Source organism: Schistocerca americana, chromosome 2, assembly GCF_021461395.2.
Source record: "Schistocerca americana isolate TAMUIC-IGC-003095 chromosome 2, iqSchAmer2.1, whole genome shotgun sequence".
NCBI classification, from domain to species: domain Eukaryota; kingdom Metazoa; phylum Arthropoda; class Insecta; order Orthoptera; family Acrididae; genus Schistocerca; species Schistocerca americana.
The window spans coordinates 305,471,835-305,491,305 of record NC_060120.1 but is presented as its reverse complement, the minus strand read 5'-3'; the positions used below and the strand labels follow the sequence as shown (position 1 = coordinate 305,491,305).

The 19,471-nt window shown below is 39.3% G+C and overlaps 1 protein-coding gene across 1 annotated transcript in view; it reads right to left on the bottom strand.

The window, feature by feature from the left end:
- Positions 1-13,372, bottom strand: part of LOC124595181 (myotubularin-related protein 9) — a 126,844-nt gene extending 113,472 nt beyond the window's left edge. The window contains exons 1-2 of the mRNA XM_047133793.1: positions 13,157-13,372; positions 6,364-6,519 (exon numbers count right to left, since the gene is read on the bottom strand). Coding sequence (XP_046989749.1) covers positions 6,364-6,510 — 147 coding nt within the window. The 5' untranslated portion in view covers positions 6,511-6,519; positions 13,157-13,372. The remainder of the gene's footprint in view (positions 1-6,363; positions 6,520-13,156) is intronic.
- Between the last annotated feature and the right edge of the window lie 6,099 nt (positions 13,373-19,471).

The following is a 19,471-nucleotide window of genomic DNA, read 5'->3' as shown; positions in this document are numbered from 1 at the left end:
GACAAAAGAAACTGACAACACGAAACTCCTCAAATGCCACTAAACACAATATCCTATGTAATCAGACACCTATATAGCTCAACAGCAGCTTCCGATCCCACAAATTGGAATTGAACACTTCCCTCGACCTATTTAGGTCAACAGAAACTACCGACACCAAATCATAAAACCCAAAACTACAACCACGTCCACAATCACCACCACCTAAAAAAACACAACAAACCAACAAAATTGGAATCGAACACTTCTCTTGACCTGTTATCCTTACGACATTTCGACATTTCCACATATAGCCATCCCTGGCCCGAGACGCTGGAACGTTAGTAAGCCTCATTTCTTCACAACACACTGAACAGTTCACGACTTCATCCAAAAATCTGAATAGTTGAAGAAATTTTATTAGAGACAACGCACTGTCCCCCACGACAACCAAAAACTGTTGACCTTGCCAGTCATATCCATACCTACAAAAGACATACAAAAAGCAATTTACCAAAATGGACACATGACGAACAGAATAAAACTACAATAATCAAAATTGTTAACTCACTGAAAAATATTCCGCTGAAAGCACAGTCACTATCGATACCACACACATGCAATGCTACCACGCAAATGAACCCCATTTGCCACGTAACACGCTACCCATAAACACACCACCAGAGAGAACCACCAATTGCAACAATATGCTACCTATAAACACGCCACACATGCAAACCAAACCAAACCAAAAACATCACGTAACACACAACACATAAACATACCACCAGAGAGCACCACCGATCACATCAAAACGACACCCACAAACACGCCACTCTCACAAACTAAATTCCGCACTGTTGTGACGTCACACACCACAACAGCCTTACGTCATGGGTCAAAGCCGACGGGTGGGATCGGACGCTTCGGTCGACCCCATAATTTGAGGTATCTTGGCATCCTCCTCCTGATCAGCAGAGAGATCCTGGAGTGCAGCGAGACAATCACTATCTTCATCAAAGTTTTGATGGTCTTGCACAGGGTTTCTTGAGAGACAGTCAGTATCTTGGTGTTTTCTTCCCCTTTTGTACACTATGGTAATGTCATACTCTTGAAGACATAGTGCCCACCTGACGAGTCGTCCTGTTTGATCCTTAAGACCTGTCAACCAACAAAGTGAATGATGGCCTGTAACAACTGTGAATGCTCTTCCATAGAGATACTGTCATTTCTCCTGGATGCTGTGCCCTGCACTTTAATTAATCTTCAGCCTTGCACTTCTGTCGTCGTGTGTCACTGAACCACTTGTGCAGTTCCGCCTGGAATACTTCCCAGCTTGTGAACTTCTCCTCATTGTTCTCATACCATTGCTTGGCAGTGCCCCCCAAGTAGAAAAATATGTTAGCCAAACACACGGTGTCATCCCATCTGTTAAATTTGGCTATAGGCTCATATACCTTCAGCTACTTGTTTGGATCTTGGCCATCATCACCAGAGAACCGGAAGGACGTTTCATGTGGTGGCACACATTTGCTGTCATCGTAACATCCTCTTCTTCTTCTTCTGTCTCTGATAGATTGCGATCTGTTGAAGAGGGCTCGAACTCAGGTTTTTCGCCATGTAAACGGTAGCTCTGTTGTGGCCTGATGGGAGCCACTGTGTCGTCGATAATGTGCGGTATCACAAGTTCCAATACCCAGTGCCTCCACCAGAATAATGTTACGTAGAAGGTGTAAGTAGATGAATGACAAACAATAACTTCACTTAACTAAGGTTTATTCAGCACTTGCACATACAAGAGCATGGAGCGAACTGCCTCCAGCCAGAACACGTACAGTATATATACAGCTACAGAACATTCAAGTACAATGATTCTTGCCATTTGTGGATACTTCTAGAATGAACTCGAACCAAATATAGAAATTAAAATTTTACAGTTCAGGTGAGTTTTGAACTCACAACCCTCCATGCAACAGTCCAGTATCATAGCCACTACACTACAGCGACTGTGCTACTGAGCTTCTTCTGCAACAATATATTTGAAAAATCAGTGAAATATTTCTCTGCTCTGTGTTGCTACACAATCCATCTGCACAAGCACACTGAGAAACTGGATCAATGTTCTTTAATTAAATCATGGGAGAAGGTAGGTGGGCCAATGTTTAATAATATATTGAATGTATGCCTCTTTTTAATAAACACTGCTCCAACCACCTTCTCCCACGATTGAATTAAAATACATTGATCCACTTATTCAAAGTGATGGCTTTTGCTGCACTTCCAGATGATTCTTTAAGAGTCATTTCACCATCACATTTGACACATCTTTGCTTCTCTGTAATTAATCCATGAGACATGCACCAACAGATGACGTTGCTGTGCAGAACTGAATCACTTAAATCAGTCCACTTTATAGCAATTACTGCCACAATCAAAAAATATTTCTCTCCATACTCATTAATACACTGAAAACCAGCAAATAAGACAATGGTTTCAATTTTGGCTCTGCAAATACATTGCCTCTCATTCGTTGTGTCAAAGAATCATACAGCTGCCTATGTGAAACTGACATGTTGCCAACAGACGAGCAGTAGATAAGCACCTCTGTGACTGTTGCTGGCCCTGATATAGACTTTAGCCACTAGATTACAAACCCTCAAAGATTGCAACAATAAACTTTCTAATCATTTCATCAATTTGCTAATTTAAAAATTGTCTCTTTGGATTATCAGAGAACATAATAGCTCAGTAACAAAGTATGGTATTAATAGAAACAATCTGTGAGAATGTTTAAACTTTTTTTCTTTCAAGAACTATCATATGTGTTCAACAGAAGACAGATTTTTGGAACTTGTTAGGGAGAAGGTATAACAGTGTACTTCACTTAAAACACAAAAAAAACTGAGGAAAGGCAATCATTTACCTGTTGCTGATTCATGGGTGGTCCACAGAACATACCAGCGTGGAGGTATTACAAGCTATTGAGTTGCCGATCTCCTTCTATTGTAAGCATTTGTGCATATATCCATGGGGGGAGGTGTGTTTTGTATGGGAAAGGAGATGCATGGTAAAGGGAAAACAGCTGACTCTCAACAGAAGTAGTAACAAGTGGATTGAAACGGTGGCATTCACAAAACTTCACCAAGATTTGAAGCAAATAATTTTCTTTAAAAGATGGAATATGGCTGGGAATTCCTAAATGTCAAAAATAAATTTTATAGATGTGAGTATCCAATGTGACGGTTAGTGTGATTTCATGGATGTGAATCCTCAATATGTTTTGTTAGTGACTGCACCCTGTTGCAAAGTGATATATCCATTCTCAAATCAACTCAACGTGTTCCAAATAATCTTTAAAATTATAGAAGATGCCTCGACAGACAGGACTGACTTGGGCAATAAATAGAAAGAGTGGTAAAACAATCCCTAAGGAAGCCCCAGGAAAAAGAATCTCACAATTAAATAACAGTTAACAAAATAATCAGAAATACTAGGAATCAGACACAAAAAACAATGATAATGAAGAATGCACAAACAAAGGTGAGGTGGTCTGATAACAGAATCAACAGCTCAAACAAATTCTTATCTATGATCTATTGCCTGTCAACAGCTTGTTAACAACAATTTTCTTGAATCGGAAAGTGAGTACAATGTTACTTTTGAATAATTTTCTTTCAAATGCTCCTGATTTTGCATATGAAGTGATTTACTTCTTCTCCTCTTCTATACATGTGCAGGTGTGCGTTTTCTTTTCTTTCTCCTACTGAGTAGTATATGAAAAATTCAGTTTGAGATTCAAACACATTTTCATGTATCTGCAGATTAGCCCGTTTGTAATCAGCAGTCAGTCACAATTGAAGGAAAAAAACAGTAACTTTAACAAAATTTATGTTGACAACACAACGGAAACCTTGTGTCACAGCTTGCAGTATGTGCTTTGACAGTTTGATGATGACCAGTGGTTCGCAAACAGTTAATTACACATCAAAAAGCTCTTGTGATAAAGTCAAAAATTAAATAATATTCATAAATACAATAGTAGAAGAAGTAATGACTCATACTATCCATCAGTCAGTGACCCGAAGCAGGTCTTTTGGTCAAAATCTTAAATTTTTAACAGTCTTTTCATTGTGCTGGTCTGCGACTCAGCACCACCTTTATGCGGTGAGTGGCAACCACCCTTGTGCGATGAGTGGCAATGTATCCATTTCAATATTGTTGTTATTCCATCCTGGACTTTCCATTGTCAGAAATGAGTGAGGTATTCAGTCATAAACAACTTTGACTTGTCACCCAGTGATGTAAAGAAGGACTTAAAGATACTAAAATTAAGTTCAAACACAAACCGAAATAACATCTGTTTGATAACTTCCCCTATTCCACAGAAGAATTACTGAATACGTAGAGAGAGAGAGAGAGTGTGAGAGAGAGAGAGAGAGAGAGAGAGAGAGAGAGAGAGAGAGAGAGAGAGAGAGAGAGAGAGTGTGTGTGTGTGTGTGTGTGTGTGTGTGTGTGCGCGCGCGCGCGTGTGTGTTACAAGTATCTGTCTGCAAAGATATAGTGGGCTCATTTTGAGAGGGAGGCGCAGTACAAAAGTGCATAGCTCTTATCATATACTTTTAAAGTAATGGCACCAATGTATTATTTAGCAACAAAAACCAGAAACTGAATACTATTCATATTTGATATGCATGTATATATATACTGCACATGAACAGAAGTCTTAAATTGTGTATTACGTAGTAATTCTGGTTTTCTGTACAGAATCCTGCAGCACATGCAACCAACACCCATCACTCTTCGTGCTAAAGACTCAACTGGAGGTTGCAGTGCCACCTGTCGGCTGTGACCTGTAGTATTCCTATGTTATATTGTGTGACACCATGGTATTTGGAATGGATCATGTTTTCAGAAGGCATGTTGGAGTAAGCATTTCTAAATGGTTTGTGAGTGGTGTTTATGATTCACTGGACTCGGTGAATACTGTTTGCGAGAGTAATATTGGAAGAGTTTGTAGAGGAGGTGTGAGATGGACCAAAGTTGTTGCATCTTGAGCCACGGACCCGTATATGTGGTGTTGTTGGCAGGACAACTTACAACATTTTATCTGAAGGGTTCCTGGTTCGAGAAGTCTAGGCTTGCATTCAAGACATTGTGTTGTTCACGTTATTTTTGCTATCACTAGATAGCTAGATTTGTCTCTCAGCTGACTTTGGTACGTATGTTTTCATGATTTTATTGTAGCCCGTGTGTTTATGTCCAATGTGTGTTCCTTTTACATTGAAAGTGGTGTTAATATAGTTTTTTTAAAAACTTTTGGGTTATGTTGTTAGTTGTTGGTAATTACGTTGGATTGCAATTGGTAGATATTGTGTTTATTTCACCTACATTGGTGAGGTTTAGTTTTAGATATTATTTATATGAGAAAGTTTTGGTTTTCTGGTACCACATACTTCACGTCAGCTAATAGATCAAGTGAAGTACAGATACTGGATTTTTTGGGTTGTGTGTGATTTTGTGGTAATGTGGATTTTGTTTAAGTTACCAAGGTCAAGTGAAATTTCTGGTACTAAGTTTTAGATATATGTGTGACTTTGTGGTATTGTGGACTTTGTTTGAGCTATATAGGTCATGGGAAATTTCCAATATCAGCTATTTTTCAGATCTTTTTATTGTGGTTTTCTTAATTGCTGAGGATTTAGTCTGTTTGATTCTTGCCTTAGTATTTGTTTTGGTAAGTCTTCATTATTAGGATTGTCATATGCTTTGTTTGTCCCTGCTCAAAAACCACTAATTCCACAGTTGTCCCATTAGTTTGATCATATTTCAGCAATTAAATATTTCTCATACTATTTGTGTCTTTTCATATGAGTAATGAGTAGTGTCATAATAATAATAATAATAATAATAATAATAATAATCATCATCATCATGTTGTGTATGCTTGAAATAGGGGTGTCTGCCATCTTGATGATGTAATGGATCAAAGCTGATTCGTGGTAATGCAATCTTCGGTTTTGCCATACTAACTTATCCCCTGCTTCCTACTCACAAATCACTTTGGTAGTTCCTATTTCTGCACCACAAGACATGTGATGCAAGTTATAAATGTCAATTATTTGAAATATTTGTACTATTGCTGCACTATAAGAGAAAAGCCAGCAGCTTGCGAGTGCTGTCAAAGTAATAATTAAACTAGACAATGAGTTTCAACTTGCTGAACTATAGTCAAACTGTGTGTTTTAATTATAACAAATACAAATAATGTTGCATCACTCATGAACTGTACAGTATCCTTATTTTTGATTCACCCAAATTTTCTAATTATGAAATTTCTAATACTGGCTAGGCTAGAAGTAATTGACAAGTAAGATAATGCCATACCCATAATTCTTCCACGCCTTCTTTTCGTGAAGAAAGTATCATATGATGACCAGTAATACACAGAGTTCCATCAACAGGTGCTTGAAATGGTGCACGCATTACCACACCATCCAGTTTTGGCACCAGAATCAACTCGGCGAATTCCATCTCTCCTGTCTTTCAAGAAGAAATAATACAATACATATTGCTCATCATATATAAGACTATTGCATAAGAATGCATGTGCTGACTTGTATTGATTTTTTTAATTGATTCAGTTGGATTACTCACAAAAGAATGGACTCAGTTAACATAAAATATACCAATAACATCATTAAAATAAAATGCAAATTACAGCTACAAAAAAGTTTTAATTGAGGTCTAACATGGAGTCTGAACACTTGTGTCAGAGTGCAAATAAGACACTGATGCTGAACACTGCTAATGAGAGTGTAAACTACCTCTACTGGTATCTGTACAAGTTGTCTGCAATAAAAATTTATAGCTCTTGCAGGACCTGTGCTTATGATTGATGATATGTCTGTCCTGATAGATACTCCAGTCTTTGAATATTGTGCTCTTGCATTTACTGACTAACTAGACTCGTCTGTGGGAGTTGTCTTAATGTTATCACAAACTATGTTTCCTTCTCTCTATTGCACAAAGGGTGTATCACAATGATTCAGGAGTCCTAAAGCAGTCACAGATTCCATGGGGGCATCACCTGCTTTGTATGGGCACCTAGAGATTTATTCTTCTCTATACAATCATGTTTGTTCCTCCACAGCAGATATCAGTGATTCTGGAAGCATGGCAATATGTACTTACTTCTCTTTAGGTCAGTGCAGTTTAAGAATCACTGATACTGGAAAATTAAGGCTCATCTTCAAAAGGAATTGGTTGATAAGAAAGTGACTGGTTGATATGCTTTGTGAAACTAGTTGAAAAGCACAAAGTCTTCCCTGAAGGCACTGCTCTTTATTGCTCAGTAAATGATGCCTACAAATATCACTTCCAGTTACAATAATAGCACAGAATGAGATTTTAACTCTGCAGCAGAGCGTGCACTGATATGAAACTTCCTGGGATATTAAAACTGTGTGCTGGACCGAGACTCGAACTCAAGGTCCCGAGTTCGAGTCTCAGTCTGGCACACAGTTTTAATCTGCCAGGAAGTTTCAATAATAGCACAACATTCACTGGCAACTCATGCAGGAATACAACATTGTGCAAATTTCAAAATAATCTGGGTTGAAGATTCCATCACAACAATCAATTTTTAGTCTATGGAAGCATGACATGGAGGACTGGTTTAGCCACAATCTACTACTGATAGCTGGGAAAGACTTTACGATAAGCTGTAACTGGTTATGATACTATATGGATAATCTGAAGCTGGAAATATTACAATAAAATAATTGCACATGAAACTGAATGATCAGATAGGCTCAATTATAGGCAAAGTAAATGGCAGACTATTGGGAAAATACAATCAATCTACAAAGAAGATTGATTACAAAACCCTTGGGCAGCCATCCTAGAACATTTTCAGGTGTGTGAAATTTACACCAAATGGGGCTAACAGGTGATACTGATGCATGTAAAGAAAGGAAGTACTAAAGGGCATACAGTGATTTGACTCGAGGAAGAGCATCACAGAAATACTGACAAATCTGGATTGACTGATGCTAAAAGACACAGAACTCCATAAAGGCCTACTTAAAAAGTTTCAACAACCTATATTAAATAAAGAATCTAGAAATATACAACCCCACCCTCCTCTCAAGCATTGCTCCCATGCGGAACACGAAGATGAGAAACGTGGAAAGTACCCTCTGCCACGAACTTCCGAATGAATGTAGATGTAAAGTATGCTGAAGGTATGAGTTCAATAGGCATTCTCAAACACCCAATCCCCCATTTGTTTCAGCAATACTACACTGAGGCTCTTTCAGCAACAACAAAGAAGAATGTTTTCAAGTATCGTTACTATTAGCTTTTATGTTTCATTTTGAATGAGATGCATTTTAAATAACTTCAATTTTCAAAATTAAATTATCTCCTAAAGTTAAAGGAGGAAGAAACTTAATCGCAGACACATTATGAATACTAATATTGTTAAAAGACATCATCAGGTGGTGGTATTGGAGGAGAATTTGCAACAAGTGTCAAGGAAGGACACAAGGTGCACTCAGTGTGTACGCCTGGGGGCCTCATTCTACATGTTGAAGAGGGTATTCTGGCAGTCACTGAGGGAACAAAGTATAACCAACTGCAGGCTGTGGTACCCGTTGGAACAAATTATGTCTGTTGCTTAGGCTCTGAGGTCACACATGGATCTTTTCAGGGACTGGCAGAGAAAGTTGAGAAGATCAGCCTTTCACATACAGTTTGAATAAAGCTCACAATTTACAGCTTTGTCCCCAGAACTGATCATGGCCCCTTGATTCTCAGCTGAGTGGAATGATTGAACCAAAGATTTCCAAGCTTCTGAGACAAGCTAACCTGTGACTTCCTGGACTTGCGCTATAGGTTTGAGAACTATAGGGTCCCCCTAAATACATCAGGAGTCCATTACACATCAGAGGCTGCTACCCAGATAGGTGAATGTGTGTGGGACATAAAGGTTTTTTTTTTTTTAGATTGTGTGTCCCTCCATCCAATACAGATAACAGTAGCTGTAGGGATCCCAGAAGTATCAGTGTAATATCGAAAGAAATGGTTACTATATTTGAGAGTATTAAAATCCTAGTGGTTACCTGCCGAAACATTTGCAACAACATGCCAGAGTTCAAAATGCTCCTGAAAAGCAGTAAAGGTCACATAATACTAGGTACCGAAAGATGGTTGAAACCTGACATTGATAGCTGTCAGATTTCTGGGAAAAATTTAAGTGTACATAGAAAGGATACAGTAATGCAAAATAAAGGACATGTACTGGTCACAGTAGACAAGAAACATGAGCCATAGTTACTCTACATGCTCCTCTGCATGCAGAGGTAACTATGGCTCATGTTTAAAGGAATAGTTGAGAATGCATTGGATATATGTGTACCCAGTAGAACAGTTCATAATGGCAGAGACCTACCACGGCATACAGTCACATTACTTCTATAGAAACAGAGAATATTGCATAATAGATGTGAAACAAAACATAGGGCTACAGATAGATAGGTGCTGAATGAAACACATTTGGTTGTTGAGAAAGCAATGTGAGAAGCCTTCAATGATGACTGTAGCAGAATATTGTCAAACAATACTTCACAAAACCCAAAGAAATTGTGATCATGTGTAAAGGCTGCTAGTGCCACCAAAGTTACTGTTCAGGCACTAGTGAACGAGACATGAACTGAAAAGGAGGGTAGCAACGCAAAAGCTGAAATGCTTCACTCCATTTTCAAATGTTCCTTTACAAAGAAAAACCCAGGAGAATTGCTCCAGTTGTGTCCACTTACCACTGAAAGGATGAGTGAAAGCAGTAATAGTGTCAGCAGTGTTGAGGAACAGCTGGAACATTTAAAACTGAACAAAGCTTCACAGCCCGATGTAATCCCTGTCAGGTCCTATACTTAATTTTCAGGTTATTTAGTCATTCTTCTAACTATAATCTATCATAGATGCCTTGAACAAGAAACTGTGCCCAGTAGTTGGAAGAAAGCACAGGTCATACCCATCTACATGAAGGGTAGTAGAAGAGATCTGCGAAAAATAACCATCCAACATCTTTGACACCGATTTGTTGTAGAATTTTAGAATATATTTAGAACTCCACCACTACAAGTTATCTTGAACAGAATGACCCCCTCCATAACCAGCAAGGATTCCAAAAACATAGATCACATGAAACCCAACACGACCTACTGAAAGCTTTGAATCAGGAAGTCGGGGAGATGCAGTGTTCCTCAATTTCCAAAAAGCATTTGTGTCAGTACCACACCTACGCTTGTTGTCAAAAGTTCGATCATATGGGTATCAAGTGAAATTTGTGACTGGATTGAGGACTTTTTGGTAGGAAGAGCGCAACACATTATCTTGGTTGGATGGCAATCATCAGATGTATAAATATAGCAATCATCAAATGTAAAAGTAACTTTGGGTGTGCCCCAGGGAAGTGTGTTGGGACTCTTACTGTTCATGTTGTATATTAATGATTTTTTTACAATATTAGAAGTAACATCAGACTTTTTGCAGATGATGCAGTTACCTACAAAGAAATACTGTCAAAAAAAGCTATATAAATATTCAGTCAAATCTTGATAAGATTTCAAAGTAGTACAAAAAATAGCAACTTGCTTTAAATGTTCAGGTACATAGAATTGTACACTTAATAAAAAGAAAAATCATAGTGCCCTGTGATTATAATATCAGTGAGTCAAAGTTGGAATCAGTCAACTCATACAAATACCTAAATGCAACACTTTTTAGGGATATGAAATGGAATGATCACATAGATTCTATTGTGGGTAAAGCAGTTGTTAGACCTTGGTTTATTGGTAGAACACTGGGGAAGTGCAATCAGTCTACAAAGAAGATTGCTTACAAATTATTCGTGCGACCAATTCTAGAATATTGCTAAAGTGTGTGGGACCTGTACCAAATAGGCTTAATGGGGGATATCGAATGTATACAGAAAGGGCAGCACCAATGGTCACCTTGGGAGTGTTATAGGGATGCTGAAGAACCTGAGCTGGCAGACACTCGAAGATAGATGTAATACATCAAAAGAAAGTCTACTGAGAAAGTTTTGAAGAACCAGCATTAAATGATTACTCTAGGAATATACTATAACCCCCCTATATATCGCTCACATAGTGATTGTGAGGATAAGCTTGGAATAATTACTGTATGCACAGAAGCATTCAAAGATCAGTCTTCCTCTACTCCATTCATGAATGTAATTGGAAGAAACCTAATAACAGGTACAATGGGACTTACCCTCTGCCATGCACTTCTACATCTACATCTATACTCTTATTTAACTGGATAGATAAAAAATCTACACACCGAGTGGCGACAGAATGCATACATAAAAGACTATTGTGATTGGCAAGCTTTCGGAGCCAGCTCCGAAAGCTTGCCAATCACAAAAGTCTTCTATGTGTGTGTTCTGCCACCACTTGATGAGTAGATTTTTTATCTATCCAGTTAAATAATTTTATGAATAATTGATTGTTTTGTTGTTATACATCTATACTCTGTAATCCGTGGTGGTTTACAGAGCATAGATTTAAATGTAGTATGAAGTTTTTTAAAGGCTTTTCTTTCACTAGTTCCTTATTTATTACCACAAGTCTGAGTGAACTCTAAGAGATATGCCATCACAGAAAACTCAAATGCAACGCTAAGAATCAAATTTGGGTTTCATATGTGTTAGTCACACTGATTGTTCGGATGATGGGAACTGGGCTGGATTCAATACCACCTAAGAAAATAAATATCAAGACTTATTGATTTCTGTTTGGATATTTATTTCCTATAAGTTAAGGCTGTTATCAACGCTAAGTTTAATTTGAAGCTTGGTTAGACAAGGCATTTGTCCCCTTCCTCCAAGCATTGAAATGACATGCCAGTCAGTAACAGAGAGACCTACAATTTAATGTGCATTCCAAATGTGGCGTAACTCAGCATTTTAACATTAACAAACATTGCCAGAGGTCAAAGAAGTGAAATGTGACTGATAAAGATCCTAGGACTGAGCGGAAATCAGATGTGAGGGCTTTGGATTTGTAGTGTGGTATTTTATTACTGAGCCACACTTCATTCCCACATAATTTAAATAATCACTTTCTACATATATTTCTGAGGTACACACTGTTTTTAACTTAGCACCTGAAAGGGAAAGACAAGCAATGCTATTTTAGGCCCATACACTAAAAAGGTACATATGTTTTGATACATGTAACCCATTTCTTATTCATCAAGCAATGCTTTGAAAATATTCTCATGAAATATCAGTAAATCATGTTTCAACAGTTTTCTTTATACCATACTTTAGTCATCAATGAAAGACTCTGCACGTAGTACAACTACTCACATTGTTGCAATTTTCAGCTTTATTGGGGTGTCCTCCACGAATATTATTCAAAATTAAATGTACCGGAGATTTATTATAAATAAGTGGTTAATTACTTAATTCTTCCCAAATGATACAGTTTCAACTTTTAAACTAATGCCCCATGTGGTATAACCAAGGTATTGAATAAGTTTTCATTACTGCTCTACTACTTTACACCTAAAACCAGTCATACTCCCCTTGCTGGCCCGAGAAATAAACATTTTCTTCCTTGTATAAGATATGATTTTTCCAGTTATATTTACATACCAGCAACCTGGGCAGTATTAGAAGCGTACTGCTAATAATTTTCAAAACTTACTGTCATCAACTGCCTCAGTCGATATAACCGAAGAAAGCAATGCAAGATTTCGTGACACGCAGTCATTCTCGTTACCATGTGCGAAGATGTGCAACAACCCACGATTGACAGGAACGGTGGGCCCGGAGGGGGGGGGGGGGGGGGGGGGGGGGTCATCGACCGTTTTCCTTAAAAAGTGTGAGGACAGGTCATGGATTTCCTGAAACACCCGTCTTTACATGTACTCATTTGGAGAAAACACATCAAACTTTACCAGGAATATTGAGAACTACGGCTCGGGCATTCCTGAACGCAAGTATAGTGCAACTATTTTGCCGTTTCCTCGGAGGAAAGAAATCAATCTACAACGAAAACTAAAAGCTAATAGGATCAACATCTGAATAACACGAATTATTAGGTTCTGCAAGTCATTATGTTGGACATAATCACATGCTGCTTACTTTTGTGGACAAAAGACAATGTATGTTGTATTGTTAGAGATCCCCAATTTAATTCAGGTATCTTCTTTCTTCGCCATGAATTGACATGTAACCTATAAAAAATTTTATTTTTCTTAAAACACAGTGTCGCCTAATGCCCCACGAATGATCAGATTTCCATTTTGCAAATTTTAAGTGCGTCGTCGGCAACACCGTACCATCTGTCAAACTTACAAATCAAAGATCCTTACCTAGTCGTACAATACATCTTTGGCTGTCGATATAATGCTCTCTACAACGATTGAGCACCACGGCGTGCGCCTGCACACAACACCAGAACAGTGCGGCTGGCATTAGGCTGAAATCGGAAATCGTTGCCTGGCTTAAAACCAAATGAAATCGTGGTGGTTCTGTGGTTAGTGACCTGCAATGGTAGAGTATGAGTAGTGAATACGCGTCCTGTTGTGTGCAAATATTTTTTTTAATCATTTTTGCATTTGTAACACATTCTGGGACTTTCTTATTCCTGTAACAGAAATATGTTGTGCAATATTCAATTCTATTTACATATAGGGGCATGATTCCTAAATAATATGTTTGTAAATCTCTTGCCTGACACTTAATGTAGTGAATAAAGCGATGAGACTACGACTCTATAACAACTTGTTCTTCTCTTTCGAAAATATTAAAACTTTAAGTTAGTAACAAACAAAGAGTAATTATTATTCCAAGAAGCAAACAACATAAAAGTATGCTCTTAATTATATAATACAAAAATCACTTTGCAGGTTTCTTTGCAGTGAAAACTCCCAGGCAGCTCCCCGCATTAGAACGGAACTCTCATAATACACAGGTATTTGAAATACATTCATTGCCTTGCCCTGTTGTGAATTACTGGAGTCTCTGGTGACAGATGATGGCTTTTCTGGAGTGGTGATAGCTACGTTTCCTCTGCTTGCTCCTCTCCTTTTGCTCCCTGTTCAGGTGTAACAGGCGATGGCCCCATCTGATCCTCTTGAACTGCCTCATCATTTTATGTCAGGATATCATATGGCTTCACTCATTTTATTGACACTGCCTGCTGCTTGTTGTTAATGTTGGAAGCATGGTGGTTGCAAACGGGGGTGTAGGATATCTGCCAGTTGCATAACGTGTGAACATGTTCAGAAATCTTTGTGGGCGAAAATATCATTATCCCTGTGACATGACTCTGGAGTTGGGCATAGCTCTGCAACTGGCTTTGCACTTGTGGAAATAAGTCTGATAAATTTATGTCTTCTGGTCCTGGCCATGTTGAAAAAAACTCTGATGGTAGACATAAAGTCTCTCCATACAGCATCTCTGCTGTGCAAGCTCCACTTCTGGTTATCACATGATTTGGAGGCCCAATAAAACCAGCTGCAGTGCAAAGGTCCAACTTCTCTTATGTCACATGAGCACACCCTTTAATATTCTGTGCCACTACTCCACTGAGCTGTTACTTGATGGATGGTAACTGGTGGTACAATTATGCAGAAATCCATACAGGTTAGATGGCGTATGGACTAGGGCTGAGTCAAACTGCCATCCTGGAACTGTGATGAGATGTGACAGGCAGCCAAACCACACTACTCACGTCGATGAAATGGTACTTGCTACCATTTCTGCTGATATATCTGCAATCAGCACTGCTTCGATCCATCAAGTATGACAATCGATGACTGTCAGTGAGAAGAGATGCCCTTCAAAGGGGGGCAGTAGTCCATGATATCTAAAAATATATGTGAGAATCGGTTTGTTGTGTTTGGATACTCTCCAACCTGTTTATCCACATGTCTGCCCACCTTGCATTGCTAGCACGATATGCACTCCCTCGTCCACCTGCAGCAGTCCTTCTTAATGCTGGGACATACGAATTTCTCAGTCATGAGTTTTATGCTTGTCTTCATGCTAATGTGGGCCAACCTATGCATACTATCGAACAACATCTTGTGGAGTCCCTCAGGTATGAAAGGTCTGAGTCTGTCTTGAGACACATCACACCAAACTGGAGCCTTTGTCCCCCACTGCCTGCATATGCTTAATTTGAAATCTGGTAGAGCTGTTTTGCAGATAGTCTTCCAATTAGCTATTGGTGGCCTGTACTTTGGCGAGCTGCTCATAATCCAGCATATGTGTGATGGCTCCAGCGCATGGGAAAAAAAATCGACAACTGCATTCTCAGCTCCTTCAATGTGCCTCGAATTGGCTGATGCGCTCCTACTGCCAGTATTGCCTCAGGGAGAAACTGTCTTTGTTTTTACCAAAAGCGAAAGTTACTGGGTTATGATCTATATATACAATGAATGGTTTTGCTTCTACTACAGTTGAAAATTTCTTATCACTTCATAAATGACTAGTACCTTGTGTTCACATGCACTCCACCTGATCTGCACTTGTGAGCTTGCTCGAGAAAAACCCCAACGGCCGCCATTGGTTTTGCATCAACTGATGGAGTTCGGCTCGAGTTGCCTATTGGCTTGCATCTGCCATCATTGCTAGTGATGTCTTGTGAACTGAAGGGGCTAAAGGACCTGCTTTTTGTAAACAGGCTGTCATCTGGTCAAAAGACATTGCACCTCTGTCGTCCATAGCAACAATCATTATCCTGAGGACCTTTATCTGCTAGCATTGCCATCAGAGGTGCTTACATCACAGTATGTATCGTCAAAACAAAGTTACAACTCCCTGGAACCAACATAACTGTTCACTGTCTGTCAAGCAAGGTACGCCCTTAATGATAGTGATCTTGTCTTTCATAGGACGAATTTCATGTTTCTGTTGTAGATCACATTTTGCCTTGTTGACAACTATGCCATACTTGCTGATTCATTCAAATACCTTCTTGAGGTATTCCTCGTGTACCAGTGGATTACTGGAAATACCAAAATATCATAGAGATATGCAGAACAGCAGACTAACCCCCATAGGACGTCCTCTATGAAACGCTGCCACATGTGTGAGGCGTGTTTTCAGCCCCAACAGAATTTGTAAGTATTCAGATAATCAGAATCAAGTTTTGTTACTACAGTTTTTTGCATGTCAATTTATATTATATAAGCTATTTTTTGATTATAAGCTATTTTGCAGTCTATGACACACGTTGGTAAAATATCTAGCATTGGATAATGATCTGGAATTCAATTTGTGGTAGTATTTGCATGGCCTCCATGCAGCACATTCTCGAATTCCACCTTTGCCACCACAAAATGAGTGGGCACTAGCCTTATTAGCCACTGTGATACCAGTTAGCATGATTCAGTCTTAATGTGCTAGACTATGTCATGCGCCGCAGTTTTATCTCGACTCTTTGGCCCTCTTCCTGTACCTTTCCATTTCGACTTGGGATCACACTTATCCATCTTAGTGAATCTGTCACAATCTCTCCATCCATCTTAATTTGCCCTGCATTGAGAGCTGTCTCGAGCCACTAGTGGCTGATAAAATCTGCACCAAATATAGGTTCCATTGCATCCATTAACACAAACTTGCACCGTCATTTTTAAGCACATCTGAGATCCACTTGTATTTCGCTTTCTCTGTAAGTCAGTATGGATGAATTGTTGGCTGTCATTACGTAGATGAAAGAGGTTGCTATTGCTCTCATTTCCAGATACGCCACCAATATGCTTATGACTGACCTGATATCGACCAGAAAGCAATGGACTGTCCTCTGATCCCTCATATACAACCGACATAACTACATTAGAAGGCTGGAGTGATTACTCACCAGCCTGGTGGTCACAGTGTCGTGACCATCTGTTGTTGTGGGGCTTCTGGTTTATCCTGTGACCTACCACATCTACTGCTAGCCTCTGAATCCGTTTGGGTAGGTACATGGGAATGTACATCTTGTGGATCGTTCGCCGAAACGTGATACCAACAAACTTGCTTTTGTTGCTTTCCTTGAAATGGTTTATATCTGTCATTAGTGTCTTATTTTGGCATAATCTTCTCATCCTGCTCCAACGATATTGTCTCCTGTTGCAGTGAATCTACCTGCTCTTTCAGTCTTTTTAATTGCTTAGTGATATCAGAGCGAAGGTCTTTTCATATCAGTAAGGCTTCTTGGGTGTCACCTTGCCTGGCTGCTTTTGTCACACTCGATGTGGCCGCTAGGTCTAGCGCTACATACACCCTGTCTGCTACTGCATTCTATGAAGTGATATCTTTTCCTTCACATTTGACCACAGCCGCTTTTACCGCTACTGGTAATTGCACCAACCATACCTGCAAGAATGTCACATTTGACAACTCCTCTTCACTTACAATTCCTTGCAAGTGGCGCCAGAATTCCCAAGATTTTCTGTCCCCTGACTGATCGCCGCATATGACTTGCTCTAGTCATTGTCCTACTGGCTTGCACAGCCAGCTAATCAGCGTTTCTCTCAGGTGGCAATACTTCTGGTCGAGTGACAGTCTCAATATGACATCTGATGCTAACTTTGATTTACGTGATAAGAACCATGGGATTTGTACCTTCATCCATGACTTGGCTATTATTGTGTTATCGAATCCTGCATTCGTTGCATTCCCATTTTCTCTTATTAATCGTGGAACTGATTGTCTATCATTGTCCTTTTTTATCTCCGCTATTAAATCTATTTGCTTCTGTACATCTTCTTGTATCTCCTTCAGTTGTATTTCCATTTACCTTCACTTCATGTCTTAATACGATGACTATGTACTACTTCACAAAGTTTCTTCCACTTGTGCCCTTTTTTTTTTTTTTTGCTGGGTCACCAGTTTGTAGCTGTCTTATATGATGCTAAACATTGTCAACCAAGCGATTGCGCTACAGCTCTGAAATAACTTTTTATTTCTCTCTAAAATATTACAACTGTTAGTTTAGTAACAAACAAAGAGTAATTAATTACTGCAAAGAGCAAGCAAAATAAAAGACGTCTCTCACACAAACCATACAAAAACCACTCTGCAGGTTTCTTTCATTACATAACTTCTGTTGATTAAAAACAAAAAAGTGAAACAATGTGTGGCAGGAAACACAGCTCAACCCCTCTGTAGAAGTGGCGCAGAATAAATTTGAATAGAATCTGATATCTTTGTGTAGGGACTGAGTTCTTTGGGATACTGTTTTGCGAGGTATGCTTATCGTGTGTGCTCTGCATAAAGTACATATAAAATCGAAGGTAGTTCAGTATAACAGTGGTTATTCAGTGGTATTACTCAGCATGCTTAAAGTGGTGAACCCCATACTGAGCGAGTTTGCTGCGTTTTGTACATCTTCAGAGAGGCATAATGGATACCACCACAAACGTGGCTGTGCAGTTGGAGCCTTCACTCACAGCCACGTCTAGCAACAATATTCCACCAATTCCTAGTGACTGCAATAGGAATTTTAGCATCAAATTGCTTGGTTTTTGACCCGCAAGGGCACAATTAGGACTTACCCAAGTTGAAATTATTTTTAGGTTGCATGGTCTTGTGTAAAACTTGAATCGTTTTACCTTGATCATTTCACAATTGGATCTTAATGTAATCGAACAGGTCGATGATATTCTGCACCTGCAGTCTTTCCATGTGTTTAAAGAGACAGTGCTACAATGTCAGAAGATCGCCTGGGAGGTTACAAGCTTCTTGCGACCTATCTCCTCTTATTAATAATGTTTCTCAGTGGAGGACTACTGAGAAAGGTCATGACTGTAAATGAAACTGGTATGAGGATTCTGGTTTTCATTTATGACAATTCAACTGGTATTGTGACATTGCTTGTTCTTCAGTCCTTCTTGTGTGGATGAGCAGGGGCTGGATGAGGGCCACTTGCATTGAGTGTGGCAGAAAAACTTGAGGCCAGACGAGCCGACTTTTGTGGGAGTGGACAATAGCATGTGTCAGCTGCAACGGTGACCGAACTGCTATTGCTCTTGGCTATTGTATTAGGCATGAAATGACTGCAAGCGCGACTTTCTGGAGCCTGTTATAAACTTCAATTGATGTTTGCCACCTGGGATTCTCTTGGCCAACGTCATGTGTTAATATTGTTTTCAATTGCTCTTGGAATCTGAAGTCTGAAGGCACGGGAGCCCGACATGCCAGTACTAGCGTCGGGCGATGTTTTGTTCGTTTTTGGTGGCGGCCTTAATGGCTGCTTTCATGCATCTCATGAAATGCAGGGAACTGGTCGGGCAACTCAAGAAGATGCGATGTGACAGAGGGCCCTACTGAAAATTGGCGGCGATGACCACGTGGGGTACAAAAAATGTTGCTGTCAGACTTGTTGGAATTTTGCAGAGTGAACTGAACACAGATGATAGACACATTTTCCTGCGGCCTCCTAACGTTGGAATCATTCGAGAA